The 16,357-nt window shown below is 40.6% G+C and overlaps 1 protein-coding gene across 5 annotated transcripts in view; it reads left to right on the top strand.

Moving 5' to 3' along the window:
- The window catches only part of CHRDL1 (chordin like 1), a 186,181-nt gene extending 170,094 nt beyond the window's left edge, over window positions 1–16,087 (top strand). For all 5 annotated transcript variants that reach the window (XM_004471831.4, XM_004471835.3, XM_004471836.3 and 2 more), the window contains 3 exons: window positions 5,522–5,689; window positions 10,610–10,699; window positions 14,036–16,087. In XM_004471831.4, coding sequence (XP_004471888.1) covers window positions 5,522–5,689; window positions 10,610–10,699; window positions 14,036–14,166 — 389 coding nt within the window. In that variant the 3' untranslated portion in view covers window positions 14,167–16,087. The remainder of the gene's footprint in view (window positions 1–5,521; window positions 5,690–10,609; window positions 10,700–14,035) is intronic.
- The last annotated feature ends 270 nt before the right edge of the window (window positions 16,088–16,357 follow it).

Raw genomic sequence — 16,357 nt, 5'->3', positions numbered from 1 at the left:
TAGTATTATTAGTAATAGTGGAGAAATTATGTTATTTTTATTATTAGGAAGAACACCTTTCATTTACATCACTATTTAATTCATCAGAGCACAATGATATCCATTATCCTTTTGAGACAGGATGTGAAATAGACGAGATATAGTGGAAAGAGACTACTATATCTAATCTGTTAACTTGCTGTGTGACCTTGGAAATATGCCATGCCCACTCTGGGCCTCATCAGCCTCATCTATAAAATGAGGCATTTGGAACAATTCATCTCAGTGGTCCCTTACAACACTAAAATTCTATAACTGTTAAATTATTTCTCTTTTACTGAAGTGTAGAAAGTAAAGTTGACTTGCTCAGAGACATGCAACTAATTAGCAATTAAACCAAGACCTAGAATTAAAGTCACTTCCAGCCTGATGTCTTTTCCAGGCCAGGAGAAAATGTTGACTGATAAAAAAGGACAAATCAGTGATTTTTAAAATAGTGGTTTTAAGACATGAGCTAAATAAAAAAAATAGTCTCCAGTATTGTGGTTGATGCGGTATGAGATTGGTAATTAAGTGATCTAGCCCTGGCACTGCCACTGGTTTCCTGTGTGACCTGGAAAAAATCATTTTACCTCTCTGAGTCTTAGTTTCCTTCTCTGCAAAAGGAGAGTATTACAGTAGATTATTTCTCAGGGCCCCTTCCAGCTCTAATATTCTAAGAGTAAATGAATCAATTATTTCCAGGAATATAAATCATATCTATCTTACTTACAAAGCATTCCTGTAATCATAGATGAAAAACGAAACATTTTTTACACATAGGCAGAGAGCTAAATCATTCACTCATTTATCTTTGGTAATTCTTCGTGACTAACAGGTCAACATATACATAGTTAATGTATCCTTATTGAGCATCTTCATGTAGCCAATGGTTCCCAAACATGTCTGCACATTTGAATCACCTTGAAAGCTTCTAAAAATACCCAGAGATTAGGATTTAATCAATTTGGGATGTGATCTAATCTTTGGAATTTTTAAAGCATAACTAGGCAATATTATTGAACAGACAAGATTGGTAACCACTACTATAGACCCAGGGTGATTTATGATCAAAGTGTGGTCCATGGGCCACATCAGAATCTACGCTTTTAGAAAATCCCAAGGTGATTTGGGATCTCACACTGTAAAGTTTGAGAAGCACTGGTTTATGGCACAAACGAAATCTTCTTTAATACAATCACTCCCGCATTCCAGAACAAGTAGGGGATGGTAAATGAAATTTTAGGGGTTACCTGATTAGGAGTAGAGGACTAAGGCATTGGTATTGAAGAGGATATATATATATGTTTAGCAGTAGGGAGTAAGCACATTCTTAAGATGATGTGGACATTGGGGCCACACAGAACCAATGACCTATTATGACTCCCTAGTCTGTGATCTCACTGAATCTCACTGTCCCTTGTCAGTAGTTCCACCAACACAACTTTATCTTCTGCCAAGGGACTAATACATTTAGTTACATAAGTAACAGAGCAAGATAATTTCAGACAAAAATTAAGTTACCTAAAGTATACCAGGTAAGATAAACTCTCCCACTATAAAATATTCAATTTGAGCCTCACACCTTCAGACCAAATCCTATTTCACTGTGCTTAAGATTGTATTCATGTGAGTTATTCAAATAAGAATTGAAAGAATTAAAAAGACATGAGATATTTTTACTTTATTTAATTTTTCTAAATTAGAATGTATTCTATATCTAAACTTTCAACACATCACAGTATTCCATTTTAGTATTAATGGAACCTGGCAACATTTTACACTTCATTTTTAAAGATGTTTCAGACTACAGAGAGGTTCAACTATGGCAGGGGAGGAACTATGGTGTGGGGTGTTATTGATAGAAGGCACGTGGTTGGGAGGGAGTTCTCCAGGGCATGTATACAGGGCACATAAAAATGTTTGGATGTTTTCATAGTAGTTTCAGTTAAAAATGACAACCGAAGGAGTGCTGAGTTTCTAGCCAGGGGAGCTCTGTCACATTCCCCAATGCAACAGCAACAATCCCCCAAGTGCAATGGCAAAGACCAAAAAAGACGGATGGTCCAACAATGAACCATTGATACTGATGGCTATGCTTATAAGTCTGTGTGCCTGAAATATGAACTAGGCCTAGAGCTTCAGGGTGCCTAAGAGCTACCTCCTGAGAGCCTCCATGTTGTTCAAATGTGGCCACTCTCTAAGCCAAACTCAGCATGTAAATGCATTACCTTCCCCACAGCAAGCAACATGACTCCTGGGGATGAGCCTCCCTGGTGCCAAGGGATTACTACCAAGCACCAGCTGATGATGTAACTAGAAAAAGACGTTGAATAAAAGGATCAACTCAGACCAGCAGAATATCTCAGCCTACATGTAATATCAGGTGTTAAAAATTGCTTTTTGACCTTGAATAAAAGGGGGAAATGGAAAGGACAAGAGAGTTTATATGGCTATGAGTCTCCATAAAAGGGTCAGGAGGTCATCAGATGGGTAATGCTTATGCATGTCTCAGCAGGGTCCCAGAGACAGCCAAAGTAGATACAAGCCCAGGCACTGGTTCTCCCGAGGGCTACACAGACACAGGTTCTATGGTCATGGCTAATGGCCCTGGAGTTCAGTGCCATGTCAGTTGGCCCTACTTTGGAGGTGGTGTTCTTGCGTGTGATAGAGTTGGACTCAGATATGACCTTTCCACACATTCCTCTTCTGTTACTTTTACCGGACCTGTGGTTGGCGTTGGGGTTCATGTATACTCAGGAGACCTGAATCTCTGGACTGTCCATGTGCAGCCAGGCCTTCGACCTCAGCAGACTTGCAACTCCTACTCCCTGGTTTATTGGACTTACCCTGGCCAGCTAACAGGGAGTTGAAGAAGGTCAACCAGCACACCAGGGAGCCAAGAGTGCCAACAACTCTAAGCAGGACAATTGCACCCATCATCCATATGGAATCTAAGCCCCCACTCAATATAGAGGGTGAGTGGACTTAACTATCCCAGAGTCTATAGGATGGAGGAATAGAGTACAGATTAGATTATATTTACTGGTGTTCTGTTGTGGAACTATTCTGATTAGTAAGGGAAGAAATTGTAGTATTGATGTGGAGAAAGTGGCTACGGTAGCTGCTGAGGGTAGGGAGAGAGAAAAAGAGATATGATGTGGGGACTTTTTCAGGACTTGGAGTTGTCCTGGGTGGTGTTGCAGGGACAGATGCTGGACATTGTGTGTCCTGCCGTGGCCCACTGGGTGGACTGGGGGAGAGTGTATACTGCAATGTAGACCGTTGTCCATGTGGTGCAGCAGTGTTCCAAAATGTATTCACCAAATGCAGTGAATGTGCCACGATGATGGAAGAGGTTGTTGTTATGGGAGGAGTGGGGTGAGGTGGGTGGGGGGTATATGGGGACCTCATATTTTTTTAATATAACATTTAAAAGAAAATAAAGAAGAAAAAATAAATAAATAAAGGCATGAGAACAAGACACAGAATAGGCATTGTCTTTTAGAATAGAGTGTAGGAGCTGAAGTCTATTGAGGCTCAGGGCCTGGCTATCACATGGTCAGTTCAGAGATTCAGGTCCCCTGGGTATACATTAAACCCCAGCACCAACTACAGTTCTGATAAAAGTAACAGGAGAGGCTTGTGCACAAAGATCATATCTGAGTCCAGCTCCATCACACAGAAACACAAACTCCAAAATAGGGCCAACTGCCATGGCACTGAACTCCATTTGCCGTGACCATAGAACCTGTGGGTCTCTGCAGCCCTCAGAAGAACCAATACCTGGGGTTGCATCTACTTTTATCTGTCTCTGGGACTCTACTCAGGTGTGTATAAGGGCAACCCCTCTGATAACCTCCCGGCTCTAAAGACATACTTAGCTTAATCTTAGTATTTTCAAGTGCCAGCCATTTGTTGCTTGTAGGTTCCTTCACGCTAGTAATTAAGTTCTTGGATAGGGAGGGTGTAACATGCAGAATGACTTTTTAGGGCACTGGGAGAACTTAAAACCTATTACAGGTATACCCAGTGCCATCATGGTTTTCATATGCTGGTTATAGCTGTGGCTGATATTAAGCTAGTGAGCGAGGTTTAATAAATGAATTCAGGGTTTCATTCTAATGTTGATAATTGAATACATAGATGTCCCTGTACACTCAGTGACCTCCCACTCACCAAGTCAAAAAGTGCTAACCCCCATTCCTTAATTCCTTAGCATATCACTAAGATATTGGCTAATTAAACAGCTAAGAAAAAGGGCAAAAGAACAAAGGAAGCTTAATTGTAGAATAATCCTCGAACTGAGTAATCTGATCTGGAATCATCCAGAGAAGACTATGTTTCTATCCTTATGGTGCCAAAATGGTGGTATTGATGAGAAAATTAAACAGATTGGCAAGCGACATTCAATACCAATTTGATTACAACCTCTAGTCGCAATGTGTCTGATTGGCTAACAGTGAGTGTCCCTAATTAGAGTCACAGATCCAAAGCACTCCAAGATTTAACGGTTTCGCAGATATTCTTACAGAAGGTTTCTACATGTTCAAAGTTTTCAGGGAGTCCAAGGATTTTCTTTGTAGTTCTTGATGTAAGCATAACATTAAATATACAGCAGAAGAAGGTGCTCATTATGTGGACAACAAAGAAACTAGCTCACTAATAATGAAGCAAGAGAAACTTTTTTGGTAAGGGGCTGAGGAGAGGGAAGGGAAGAGGGGAACAGGGAGTATCAGGGGGCTGGTATCTTTATGAATTGAAGTTGAAATCCAACAGGGTTTAATTTATACATTAAATAATTCACAGTTGAGAAATTTTACCCGTTTTTTTTTTCTCTCCCAGCCATTCATTTGGCATAGCATACATATGACTAATCTGACATCTAGGCTTTGGCACTGGTGTTGATTCAGTATTATCATTCCTCTTAAAAACAAATCAAAGAGCATTCAGAAATGTCAAGCCAACTTGGAAAGATCCTTTGGGCAAGTATTTGCACTGAATGTCATAAATGATTTCCAAGTATACCTAAATAATGTCAGGGAAATTAACCAAGGCCCTCTGTCAGCCCATTTCCTGGGCCTCTGTTAGCAACATTAGGCTGGACAGGCTATGATCCTGTGGAAAATCCGATGTTCCTTGAAATGCCTAAGAGATTTGTAGTTGGCCACATTCTTCCACCTCATGAAGGTCCAGTTCTCAGTGATGGTAGTAGGTGGATCCAATTTAGTTTGCGCACCAGTGTTCTGCAGAACTATGGATTTTGTTACCACATGAATTTGAATCAAAGGTCTTGTGCTCCTTTGTGATTTGGTGATTGTTACAGGGGCAATCTAAGCCAAATCAGTGAAATATAGGTGCAACTTTTATCTCTGTGAGAATGTTCCCGTGTGTTCACTTTTTATAAGTATAAGATGTCATGAATAGTGAGATATATAAATGCATAAACTCACTTCTGTTTTTGCAAAGCTATGACAAATGTCTATTTGCTTCCTCATTCCAGAAGAACTTCCAGACCAAAGCATGGACAACAAAGGTTACTTTTGTGGAGAAGAAACAATGCCAGTATATGAGTCTGTGTTCATGGAGGATGGGGAGACCACAAGAAAAATAGCACTTGAGACTGAGAGACCACCTCAAGTAGAGGTCCATGTTTGGACCATTAAAAAGGGTGAGCAAGACAACATTAATTTCTTGTCTTTGTAAGGATGGCACAGAGAAGGAGGGGAAGATTCACTTTCATTTTGCTTCAGCTTGTTCCTTTGTTGGGTCAGAACTCTTCCCAATCGCTTAGAAACTCACACATATCTAAGGCAGTTGGTAAAATCAACTTTAAATTTAACCGTGGCCTGTGTTAAAGAGTAAATAAGCACTGACATTTGTGGTTTATTGTCTTTCTCACACCACCAAAGGCTGAAACAGTGGTCCTCAACCCTGGTTGTATATCATAATCACCTGGGAAGGTTTTCTAAAAATATCAAGTCGTGGGCCCCACCCCCAGAGATACTGATTAATTGTTCTGGGATGGAGCCTGGGCATCAGGGTTTGGTTTTGTTTTTCTTAAATCTCCAAAGGTGATTCCACTGTACAACCTAGAATGAGACCTACTGCACTGCCATTCTTCAAATATCAAGCTCAGAAAACATGAAAATCTTCATATATTGTGATGCTAAGTCTTCAGAATCATGCTATGTACCCTGGGGTAAGACAAACTTAAAATATCATACCTGTCCTGAAAATTCTAGCTTCACTGGAAAAACAATCCCAGTCATGACATCCAGTTTCTTTTCTGCTTATTCACAGTGACAACCATAGCAAGCTGCATCTTCTAAGCTTCTATAGTTATTCAAACCATTCTACCAATACAAGACTAGTGCTCAGTTAGTCTGGTCAAGTTTTCTAGGAATCCAAGTGGAGAGGTGAAATTTCAATTGGAAAATAATACACATCTTTTTTATTGGCTCCTATATAAGGCTGTAGTGGGTTTAAACTTTAGTGTGCATCAAAAGCACTCAAGGGGGAGGAGGAAAGAGGTATTGAATAGATGGAATCAGTATAACTGTGGGGCAATGGAAGGGTTCCACAAGATCATGCAATGATGGATATAGGAAATGTTAAATTACACCAAAAGTGTGTAAAAGTCTATAGGTTAAAATGTAAACCACAATGTAAAACATGAGATAACTAAAAATTTAGAAAATTACATAGTCTAAATATAAACCATGATGTAAACCCAAATGGAACCATTTTTGAAAGCTATTGTTTCAATATCTGTACATCAGCTGCAGCAAATATAATATGAACTGTTGGAAACTGAGGCACAGTGGTCTCACAAGGAGAGACATGTTGTTTCCATGGCTATGCTTGCATCCTAAGGAATGCAGTAATTAAGAGTTCCCGGCAAACAGGATGACGCTGTTAAAGGCTCAAAGAAAAGATGAGCACATACCTTTTGTAGTAAATAGACCACTTAGACTTTGTACCTTGAGATAAGATTTTTTGAGTTCCTTAGTAATACTAATCGTTAACTGCATGTTGCTGCTTGTTGTCATGTAGACTGGGGTTTATAGGGAGCACCTTGTAAACAATAAAGTGGTCTGATGAGTCTCTACTCACAGAGCCCCTGATGCCAGCTCTTTCGTTCTTCCTTTCTTTTTCTTTCTTTCTCTTTCTTTCACTCTCCTTTTTCTCTTTCTTTCATTTCTGATACCCTTCCGGTCCAAATCTTCAACAATGAACATGTAAAAAGATCATTGCTGGGGAAAGGACAAAGGGTTTGATGTCAGATATGTGGTAATACCATATATTGTATATGTGAATTACTGTGTTATAAAACTTTTGTGAAGACAAACTTAATAAATAGGGGGAAAAAAAGGATTTAGACACCAAGGAATAAATGGAAGAAATTGCCTTGCCTCTGTACATACAGGGTAACACCTACAGCAGTGATGAAAGGCAAAATGTCAGAAACAAAGCTTTTTCATTTTTTAATTTTTTGATATCGCAATTTATTTTTACTTTGTGTAATTTTTCTAAATAAGTATGTATTCTATATCTAACCTTTAAAGCCATCACTATATTCCATTTTGCTATTAATGGAACCTGGTAATATGTTAGGCTTTATTTTTAAAGAAGTTTTGAACTACAGAGAGGTTCAACTATGGCAGGGGAGGAACAATGGTGTGGAGTGTTATTGATAGGAGGCACATGGTTGGGAGGGAGTTCTCCAGGGCATGTATACAGGGCACATAAAAATGTTTGGATATTTTCATAGTGGTTTCAGTTAAAAATGACAACCGAGGGAGTGCTGAGTTTCTAGCCAGGGGAGCTCTATCACATTCCCCAATAGAACAGCAACAATCCCCCAAGTGTAATGGCAAAGACCAATAAAGAAGGATGGTCCAGGCGGTGGACTTGGCCCAGTGGTTAGGGCATCTATCTACCACATGGGAGGTCCACGGTTCAAACTCCAGGCCTCCTTGACCCGTGTGGAGCTGGCCCACAGGCAGTGCTGATGCGCACAAGGAGTGCTGTGCCACACAGGGGTGTCCCCTGCGTAGGGGAGCCTCACGCACAAGGAGTGCGCCCCATGAGGAGAACTGCCCAGCACAAAAGAAAGTGCAGCCTGCCCAGGAATGGCGCCGCACACACAGAGAGCTGACACAAGATGACGCAACAAAAAGAAACACAGATTCCCATGCCACTGACAACAACAGAAGCGGACAAAGAAGACGCAGCAAATAGACACAAAACAGAGAACCGGGGTGGGGGGAAGGGAAGGGGAGAGAAATAAGTAAATAAATAAATTTTTTTTTTAAAAAAAAGGATGGTTCAACTATGAGCCCTTGATACTGATGGCTATGATTATGAGCCTGTGCATCTGAAATATGAACTAGGCCTAGAGCTTCAGGGTGCCTAAGAGTTACCTCCTAAGAGCCTCCATGTTACTCAAATGTGGCCACTCTGTAAGGCAAATTCAGCATGTAAATGCATTAACTCCCCCGCACTAGCTTGGAACATGACTCCCGGGGATGAGCCTCCCTGGCACCAAGGGATAACTACCAAGCACCAGCTGATGATGTAATTAGAAAAAAACATTGAATAAAAGGGTCAACTCAGACCAGCAGAATATCTCAGCCTACATGTAATATCAGGTATTAAAAATTGCTTTTTGACCTTGAATAAAGGGAAATGGAAAGGACAAATGAGTTTATATGGCTATGAGTCTCCAAAAAAGAGTCAGGAGGTCATCACAGGGGTAATGCTTATGCACACCTCAGCAGGGTCCCAGAGACAGCCAAAGTAGATAGAAGTGCAGGTACTGGTTCTCCTGAGGGCTACACAGACATACAGGTTCTACAGTCATGTTAGATGGCCCTGGATTTCAGTGCCATGTCAGTTGGCCCCACTTTGTAGTTGGTGTTCCTGTGTGTAATGGAGTTGGACTCAGATATGACCTTTCTATACATGCCTCTTCTGTTACTTTTACCTGACCTGTGGCGCTGGAGTTGGTATATACTCAGGAGTCCTGCATCTCTGGACTGTTCATGTGACAGCCAGGCCCTGAGCCTCAGCAGACTTGTAACTTCTACTCCCTGTATTATTGGTCTTACCCTGGCCAGCTAACAGGGAGGTGAAGAAGGTCAACTACCACACCAGGGAGCCAAGAGTGCCTACAACTCTAAGCAGGACAATTGCATCCATCATCTATGTGGAATCTAAGCCCCCACTCAATATAGAGGGGGAGTGGACATAACCATCCCAGGGTCCACAGGATGGAGGAATAGAGTATGGATTAGCATATATTTACTGGTGTTCTGCTGTGGAACTATCGCGATTAGTAATGGAAGAAATTGTAGCATTGATGTGGAGAAAGTGGCCACGGTAGGTGCTGAGGGTAGGGAGAGGGAAGAATAGATGTGATGTGGGGACATTTTTGGGACTTTGAGTTGTCCTAAATCATATTGCAGGGTCAGATGCTGGACTTTATATATCCTGTCGTAACCCAGTGAATGTACTGGGGTGAGAGGGTGGGGATATATGGGGACTTCCTTTTTTTTTAATATAACACTTAAACAAAATAAAGAAAGGGGAAAAAAAGCATTGAAGGAGCTGATTTAAATTGCAGTTTCCTGAGCCCATCCAAGAGTTGCAAGTTCAGTAGGCTTTGGGTAGGGTCTGAGTAATTGCATTTTTAACAAATGGCTGGGTGATTCCAATGCAAGTGGCACTTGCACTTACTTTGAGAAACACTGCTCTAGTATATGTGTGTCTGAGGGGGGCTTCTACCCCTTTTCACAACAGCTTTATTTTTTTCTCTAAAGAAAGTCCTAGAGCAGTGTTTCTCAAAGTACAGTACAAGTGCCTCCTATTCATAGTGCTGGGTAATCAAGGTATGTGCTTGGTGGGCAAAGAAAAACCCAAGCTTCATTTACTTTAACCCCTATAGACCTCTAGAGGATTATTTATATGGGCTGGTAACACACAAGGCAAGTTTCTTTTGTTTATCTGTTACTCGTATAAGTGCTACTCAGGCAAAGTTGAGACTTTGGGAACCATTTTATTTTAATTCTCCCTACTTTTTATAAAGGAAGGCTAAAGGACCTGTGAATATTTCTCAAGGGAAAATGTGATTTTTAGTGAGTTCAGGAACAGGGGTGGCTTCTCCATTTACACAAACAACCTGTCTGAAATCCTACTGCTGGCATTCATTGTTTAGCCGGGAGAGTAGGTCAGTGGTTTGGCAGGGACATAGTCTACTAAGACTTGGGGCTTAGGTAGAAATTCTTACACTGCCTTTGGCTACAGAAGCTGCAACTAGCACCCATGCTTGCTTCCATGGTCAGCAGCACTATCTCCCTTAGCTCCATCTCCTGGAAGATCCAAGGAGAAGTCAGTGAGCCAAGGAAACAAATGGAGTCAATTATAACCCTGGAGCCATCCAAGTTCCTGGTTAAGCACATTACACAGCCCAGCCCAAAGCTCCTAAATCCCAGTAATAAGATGATATGCTCAACCCAAGCAGAAAAAGGGTTGGTGGTTCCAGATAGAAAGTGCTTGACCACCTGCCCCACTTTTTACTTGGCTCCAGGCATCCTCCAGTGTTTCCATATTGAGAAGATCTCCAAGAGGATGTTTGAGGAGCTCCATCACTTCAAGCTGGTGACCAGGACAACCCTGAGTAAGTGGTACCTCCCTTTCTTCACACCTCCCTGGGAAAAGCATCCAGTTTTCAATGTAACTTATCCCCAATTAGAGTCCCTTTGAGCCTCAGTGAACATTAACAGTGCTCGATATCAATATCAGAAGATGTGCTATCTCTCATCTGGGTGACATAACAATGAATTGGGCACCCAAACATGAACTGAAAAGCTTTGACATGATAACCAGAAACACAGATTCAATCTGAACAAGAATTACCATAGGCCAGGGTTTCCTGAGTATCTTCCTGAGTATCTGCTAAATTCAGAACCTCAAGAGGAGTGGAGCTAGCTCACAAGATTCCAGGTATGCTATATTTGTGGAGCTTTCACATGTAGAAGGATATGTCCTCTGGTGGTGGTGATGAGAGATATAGAGCAAACAAATGCATAACAATTCCCTTGCTTTATCAAAGCTCTGTTTGAATCTTCTGGAACTGCACATGGGTGGTCATGTTTCTTTAAAAGCATTCAGGCACTCAAGCATACTTGCAGCTCCCTCAATTTATACACTAGATGGAGCTTAGCGGCTAGATACTACTAGGCATTGGGTAGGGGAGGCACTTACTTCTAAAGGAAGAAAAGGCACAAAATCTCTATCCACTAGGAATTCTAATGGGCGAGACAGAACATGAAAATGCCTTAAGTATGAATTAGTATATTTCTGAGGAGTTAAATACCTAAGTATTCAGGGGAATCTGCAAAGAACAATGAAATGAAAGCCAGGTGGGCTTAGTTGAGGAAGGCTTCAGGGAGGAGGTGAGGTTGTAGTGTGCTTTGAAAGAGAAGGGTGTGACTAGGCAACAGGACAGGAAATCAGTCCAGGGGGAGGGTGCAGCCTAAGAGAAGACTCAGACAGGAGCAATAAGAATTGTAGTTGTGGTTAGGTGGGTGTGGGTGAGGAACAATTACTAAGATCATGTAGTGTACCCTGACTTAAGATGAGAAGAGCTGAATATAGGGAGTAGTCAGAGGGCCTGGAAGAACCCAGGGAGAAGTTCAGATATAAGGGCAAGCAGCATTGGTAGTTGCTGCAGACTTACAAATAGCATACTGATATAAAAATGGTGCTCTGGAAAGATGTCTCTCAGCTGCCAGATGGATTTATTAAAAGCACCTACCTTAAGGAAGCCTAACTTCGAAGGGTCCAAGATGTCATTCTAAGAAGTTGGACTTGATCTCCAGACCAGAGTACCCCAGTGGAGGTTTTTATGCAAGTAAACAATGCATGCAGATTTGTTTTTCAGTAAGAAGTAGTCCTTTTGTGTGGAGTGAAAACTGGACTGTCAGTGAGAGAGCTGGACACAGTATCAATTAGAAAGGCATTGCACTATATTAAATCAGTGAGATGGGAAGAGAGGTCAATGTGAAAGTTATCTTTGAGATTAAATCAGCAAGAGAAATGAGTTTGGAATGCCTTCATTATTGACAACTTTATAAACTGGGTGAATAATAAGTAAATACCATTCACTGACAAAAAAAAACTCAGGAGGATAAGTAAGTATTGGTAAAACAATGAGTTTCACTTAGAAGATGTTTAGATTATAATGATTAAGGGTCATTAGAGCAGAATTATCCAGTACGCTGCTGGAAAAAAAAGGTGATTGTGTCAGTTGCTTGTCTTTTGAAGGAGACTGATAGAAAATAAACTGGACAGTATGAAAATTCAAATGAAGGAGTTGGGAATTCTCACATGTGAGTAAGGAATAAATGAGGTAGAGTATAGGATTGCAGGATCAATGATGTGATTTTTTAAATGACCAAGTAATTTCAGAGAACCTCTTTTTAATTCATACTCTGAGCAAAGCACACTGCTAGGTACAGGGGTACCGGAAAGATGACTTAGACATATTCCCTGCCCATAACCTTTAGCATTTGGGGTGAAAAATGAAAGGATGTGATGTGCATCGCAAACTGGGTGCAGCTGAAGGCAGTGGTAATGAGATTATCCTACAGGGTCACCTGAGCACAAAGAAGCACAAGCTCAATTCCATGCATCTATGAGAGCCTGTCACATAGGAGGTCTTTGGTAAAACCTGGTTCCTTGCCCAGCCCTTCTCTCCTCTTCCATTTCCCTTTTCCACCGAGTCAGAGAGAATGGGGAAAAGTGGAGGATCCATATGACTAAGAAAAGAAGAGGTTCTGAATAGGTTCTGGATTAAAAGAAGTTTGCTTACGTTGGATTAGGAGTTCTCCAGATCGCCGCACAATAAGCGCAGCAATAAAGACTAAGGAGGGTATCCAGAATGGGTGGTTTGTTATGAAGATTAATTGACAGAGCAAGATGATAGAAAGAGAAAGAAGATCTTGTTCATTGAAGACCAGGAAAGGTAGAAAAGGGAATGGTCCAGAGATATACAGTGGTTTCTAGTGTCCAGAACAGAGGATGCACTTAAAATGTTTCCTTCATTAGCATGACAAAGTGGGGAAATAGAGAGGTTGGTAAGGAAACATCAGAAGTATGAATAGTAGCATGGAGGAAGAAGAGAAAATAAGGAATCTAAAAGGGACACAACCAGAGACAACAAGTACTGGAAAGGATACAGTTGAGTCAACCCAGCATGGAAAGGGAAAACATGGGGAATAAGAAAAAGGAACAAATGCAATGAATATGCCACGATGATGAAAGAGGTTGTTGATGTGGGAGGAGTGGGATGAGGGTGGTGGGGGCTCTATGGGGACCTCATATTTTTTTTAATGTAACTTTAAAAAAAAGGAAAAAAAAGAAAAAAAAGAGAAAGGAACAAAATAACAAGCCACGGGAAGAAATTAAAGGATGCTAAAGGATAGTTTTGGGTACAGAAGAAAGCAAAAGTGAATTTTTTTTTGCAAAGGGTGGCAGAAATAGAGAAAATAGCAGTAAATAATCAAGTAATCCAATATTTAGGGTGCCTAAAAGTTAGCAAAGCTCTACCTATGCACCAGATACCATTTTCCAAAATGCCTATAGTTTGGCCTATTGCCAAGAGAGCTGCCCAAAATGTTAACAAACTGATAGTGGAGCATTTTTCAAATGCTAAATATTCTGTAAAAATTCCAAGAATAATACTTAGGTTTTACTCTTGAGAAGGCAGTTAGGTATTATTCTTGGGGTTCTTACAAATTCTATGTGTTGAAATGAAACTCCATGGCCTGTTTTCCATATCTTCCCCAGAAAAGTTTTTTTTTTGGGGGTAGTTATTTTGCTGAAAACATCTGACATTTGTGTTCCCCGGTACATCCATGAGTGAAGTGAGTAAGAATGGGATATATTTGTTCTACTAATTTGCTCTGCTCTCCTCTTAGACTTTCCTGAACACTTTGTGTTTGCCTTTTAGGCCAGTGGAAGATATTCACAGAAGGAGAAGCTCATATCAGCCAGATGTGTTCAAGTCGTGTGTGCAGAACAGAGCTTGAAGATTTGGTTAAGGTTTTGTACCTGGAGAGGTCTGAAAAGGGCCACTGTTAGGTGAGACAGGCAGCATTGGATCGGGTAAAGCAAGAAAACTAAAGCTGCAGCTGGACTGCAGGGTTATTTTGCTTAAGTCAACAGTGCCCTAAAAACCCCAAACTCAAACTCAGTCAGTTATTCACGCCTTGCACAGCATAACTTGTTCCTTTATGTGGAGTGATGTGTCAGCCCTTAAACATCTTCCAAAGAGGCTAGAAAAGTCTTGAATTTTTTGTGGGAGGAAAAGGGAGAAAGCACCACAACATTGCTCATATTTCTTAGAAAATAAGTTTTCACTACAGGTTAAAGAGCAAACAAAATCCAGGGTTTGAATCTAGAAATTTATTCAAACTAAAGAAAGAATGGAATGCTTAGTAGGAGCTCTGGAATATAGAGCTCGTATGAAATCATAAATTATACTCTTTGAATTTTAGAATGTCTCGTGTTAAAAAAAAAAAAAAACACCACACCACCACACACAGACACATTAAACTACAGCATTTGTTTTGAGGCTAAATCAACCTAGACTCTACCCTCCATTCCTTTGTCTGATTCCCAAGTATCTTACAGGTTATTGGTGTCCAAGATAATAACAACATGTGAGCAGAAAACTCTGCCCCTGGGTCTTTGGTGTGGTTGTTAAAGTTACCAATTGTGACAGTATGGTGAAATGGTGAAATGGTAAATAATTTTGCCTGAATGTTATCACATCTTTTTTCTCCATCAACCTATAGAACCTCCATAAAGAAGATATACGTGGATGATTTTTTTTGAAACACTAATCCATATAAGACTAAATAATTGCTGAATAAAGGAGTTGATAGATATCAGCAAGGCCATCACTTTGTTCAAAGTCAATGCACTCACAAATTAGTAGTTTAATACTCATTCTTGAAGTCATCATTCTCTAGCCATAAAATTTACATTAAATTATTAAATTCTAGAAGCTTCTTGAAAGAGTAGTTTTTCCTTCTTCTACAAGTAAGGAATTGATTTTTCACTTTGTAAAGTGGCTCAGTCCTCACTAGCTTCTTAGTTTTGGATCTCTGTTAGGAGAGTTATTGTTCATTTGAGGTGCTGGAAATTCTGGTAAAGATCTTTATCCCAAACCTTCCTATTATCAGGAACTTCCTTTTTCATAGACATCGATAGGGAAAGATGTGAATGGTTGAGTCTTTATGGCAACTTGGCATAGAAGAGTCTGTTCTCATCAAGAAACACAAGGGCCTTGTGGCCAGCACTTCAAGGGACAGACTTCTTACCAGTTCATCAGATATTTTTCTCAAGAAAGGGAGGCAGACCATTCTGGGCCAAAAGGCCACAGAGCATTATTTTATGTGTATGTGGCAGGACTGGAATCAGTGGAGGGAGAGAGGGGGTACGTAGAGGTAATGTTAAACAGCTGCTGCAACCAGATCTTGAAGCAAAGTGGTGATTTCCCTTCTTGATGATTTACCCCAAAGTCTTCCCACCCAGGTGTTCTCTGAAAGCTCAGGCTTAAGGGAACACCCAGAGAACTTCCCAAGATAGACTCCTGCCTCCAGATGCTACAACACACCTTTGCAAAGTACTGTATGAAGCAGGAGCTGGGGAGTTAAATTAAGTCAGTGGTAGAAACCCTACAGTATTTGGTGTTTCGTAGGGAATCGGATATAGGAAAAAGAGGCCAAGCTGCCTGTAGTTAAGTAGAGAAGAAAGGATATGGTTCTTCTTGTGTATTTATTTGTATCATAAACACTTGGAACAACAAAGACCATAAGCACCATTTAGCAGTTGTAGCCATTTAATAGTTAACTCATGTAAGCAACAAAGAGTAACATAACTGGTATTACCCTTTCACTCTCCTCACAGGACATGTACCTTAAATATGGTACTTATTTATATAGTCACTGTATTTGTGGATTTTTAAATTAATAAACTTAAAGTTAATTTTAAAATATTATCTGCAGTAATGTTGCATGAGTGATCGACTATCTGTTCAATATTGTTCTTGTACTGGGCATCAGGTGATGGGTGGCCCTGGCAGTTTCACGAGTAGCTTAAAATTCCTTTCATGCTAGAGCACAGTGGTTATGAATATGAACTGTAGAGTTAGACTCCTGGGGTTTTTAATCCCAGCTCTGTACTTACCAGCCATGTTTGTCCCTCTCACCATCTCTAAAGTGGGGATAATAGTAGTCTATCGCCTTTGCTTGCAATCTTGCTGTGA

Source organism: Dasypus novemcinctus, chromosome X, assembly GCF_030445035.2.
Source record: "Dasypus novemcinctus isolate mDasNov1 chromosome X, mDasNov1.1.hap2, whole genome shotgun sequence".
In the NCBI taxonomy this organism is placed as follows: domain Eukaryota; kingdom Metazoa; phylum Chordata; class Mammalia; order Cingulata; family Dasypodidae; genus Dasypus; species Dasypus novemcinctus.
The sequence above is the reverse complement of the archived record's forward strand: the minus strand, read 5'-3'. Positions and strand labels throughout refer to the sequence as shown.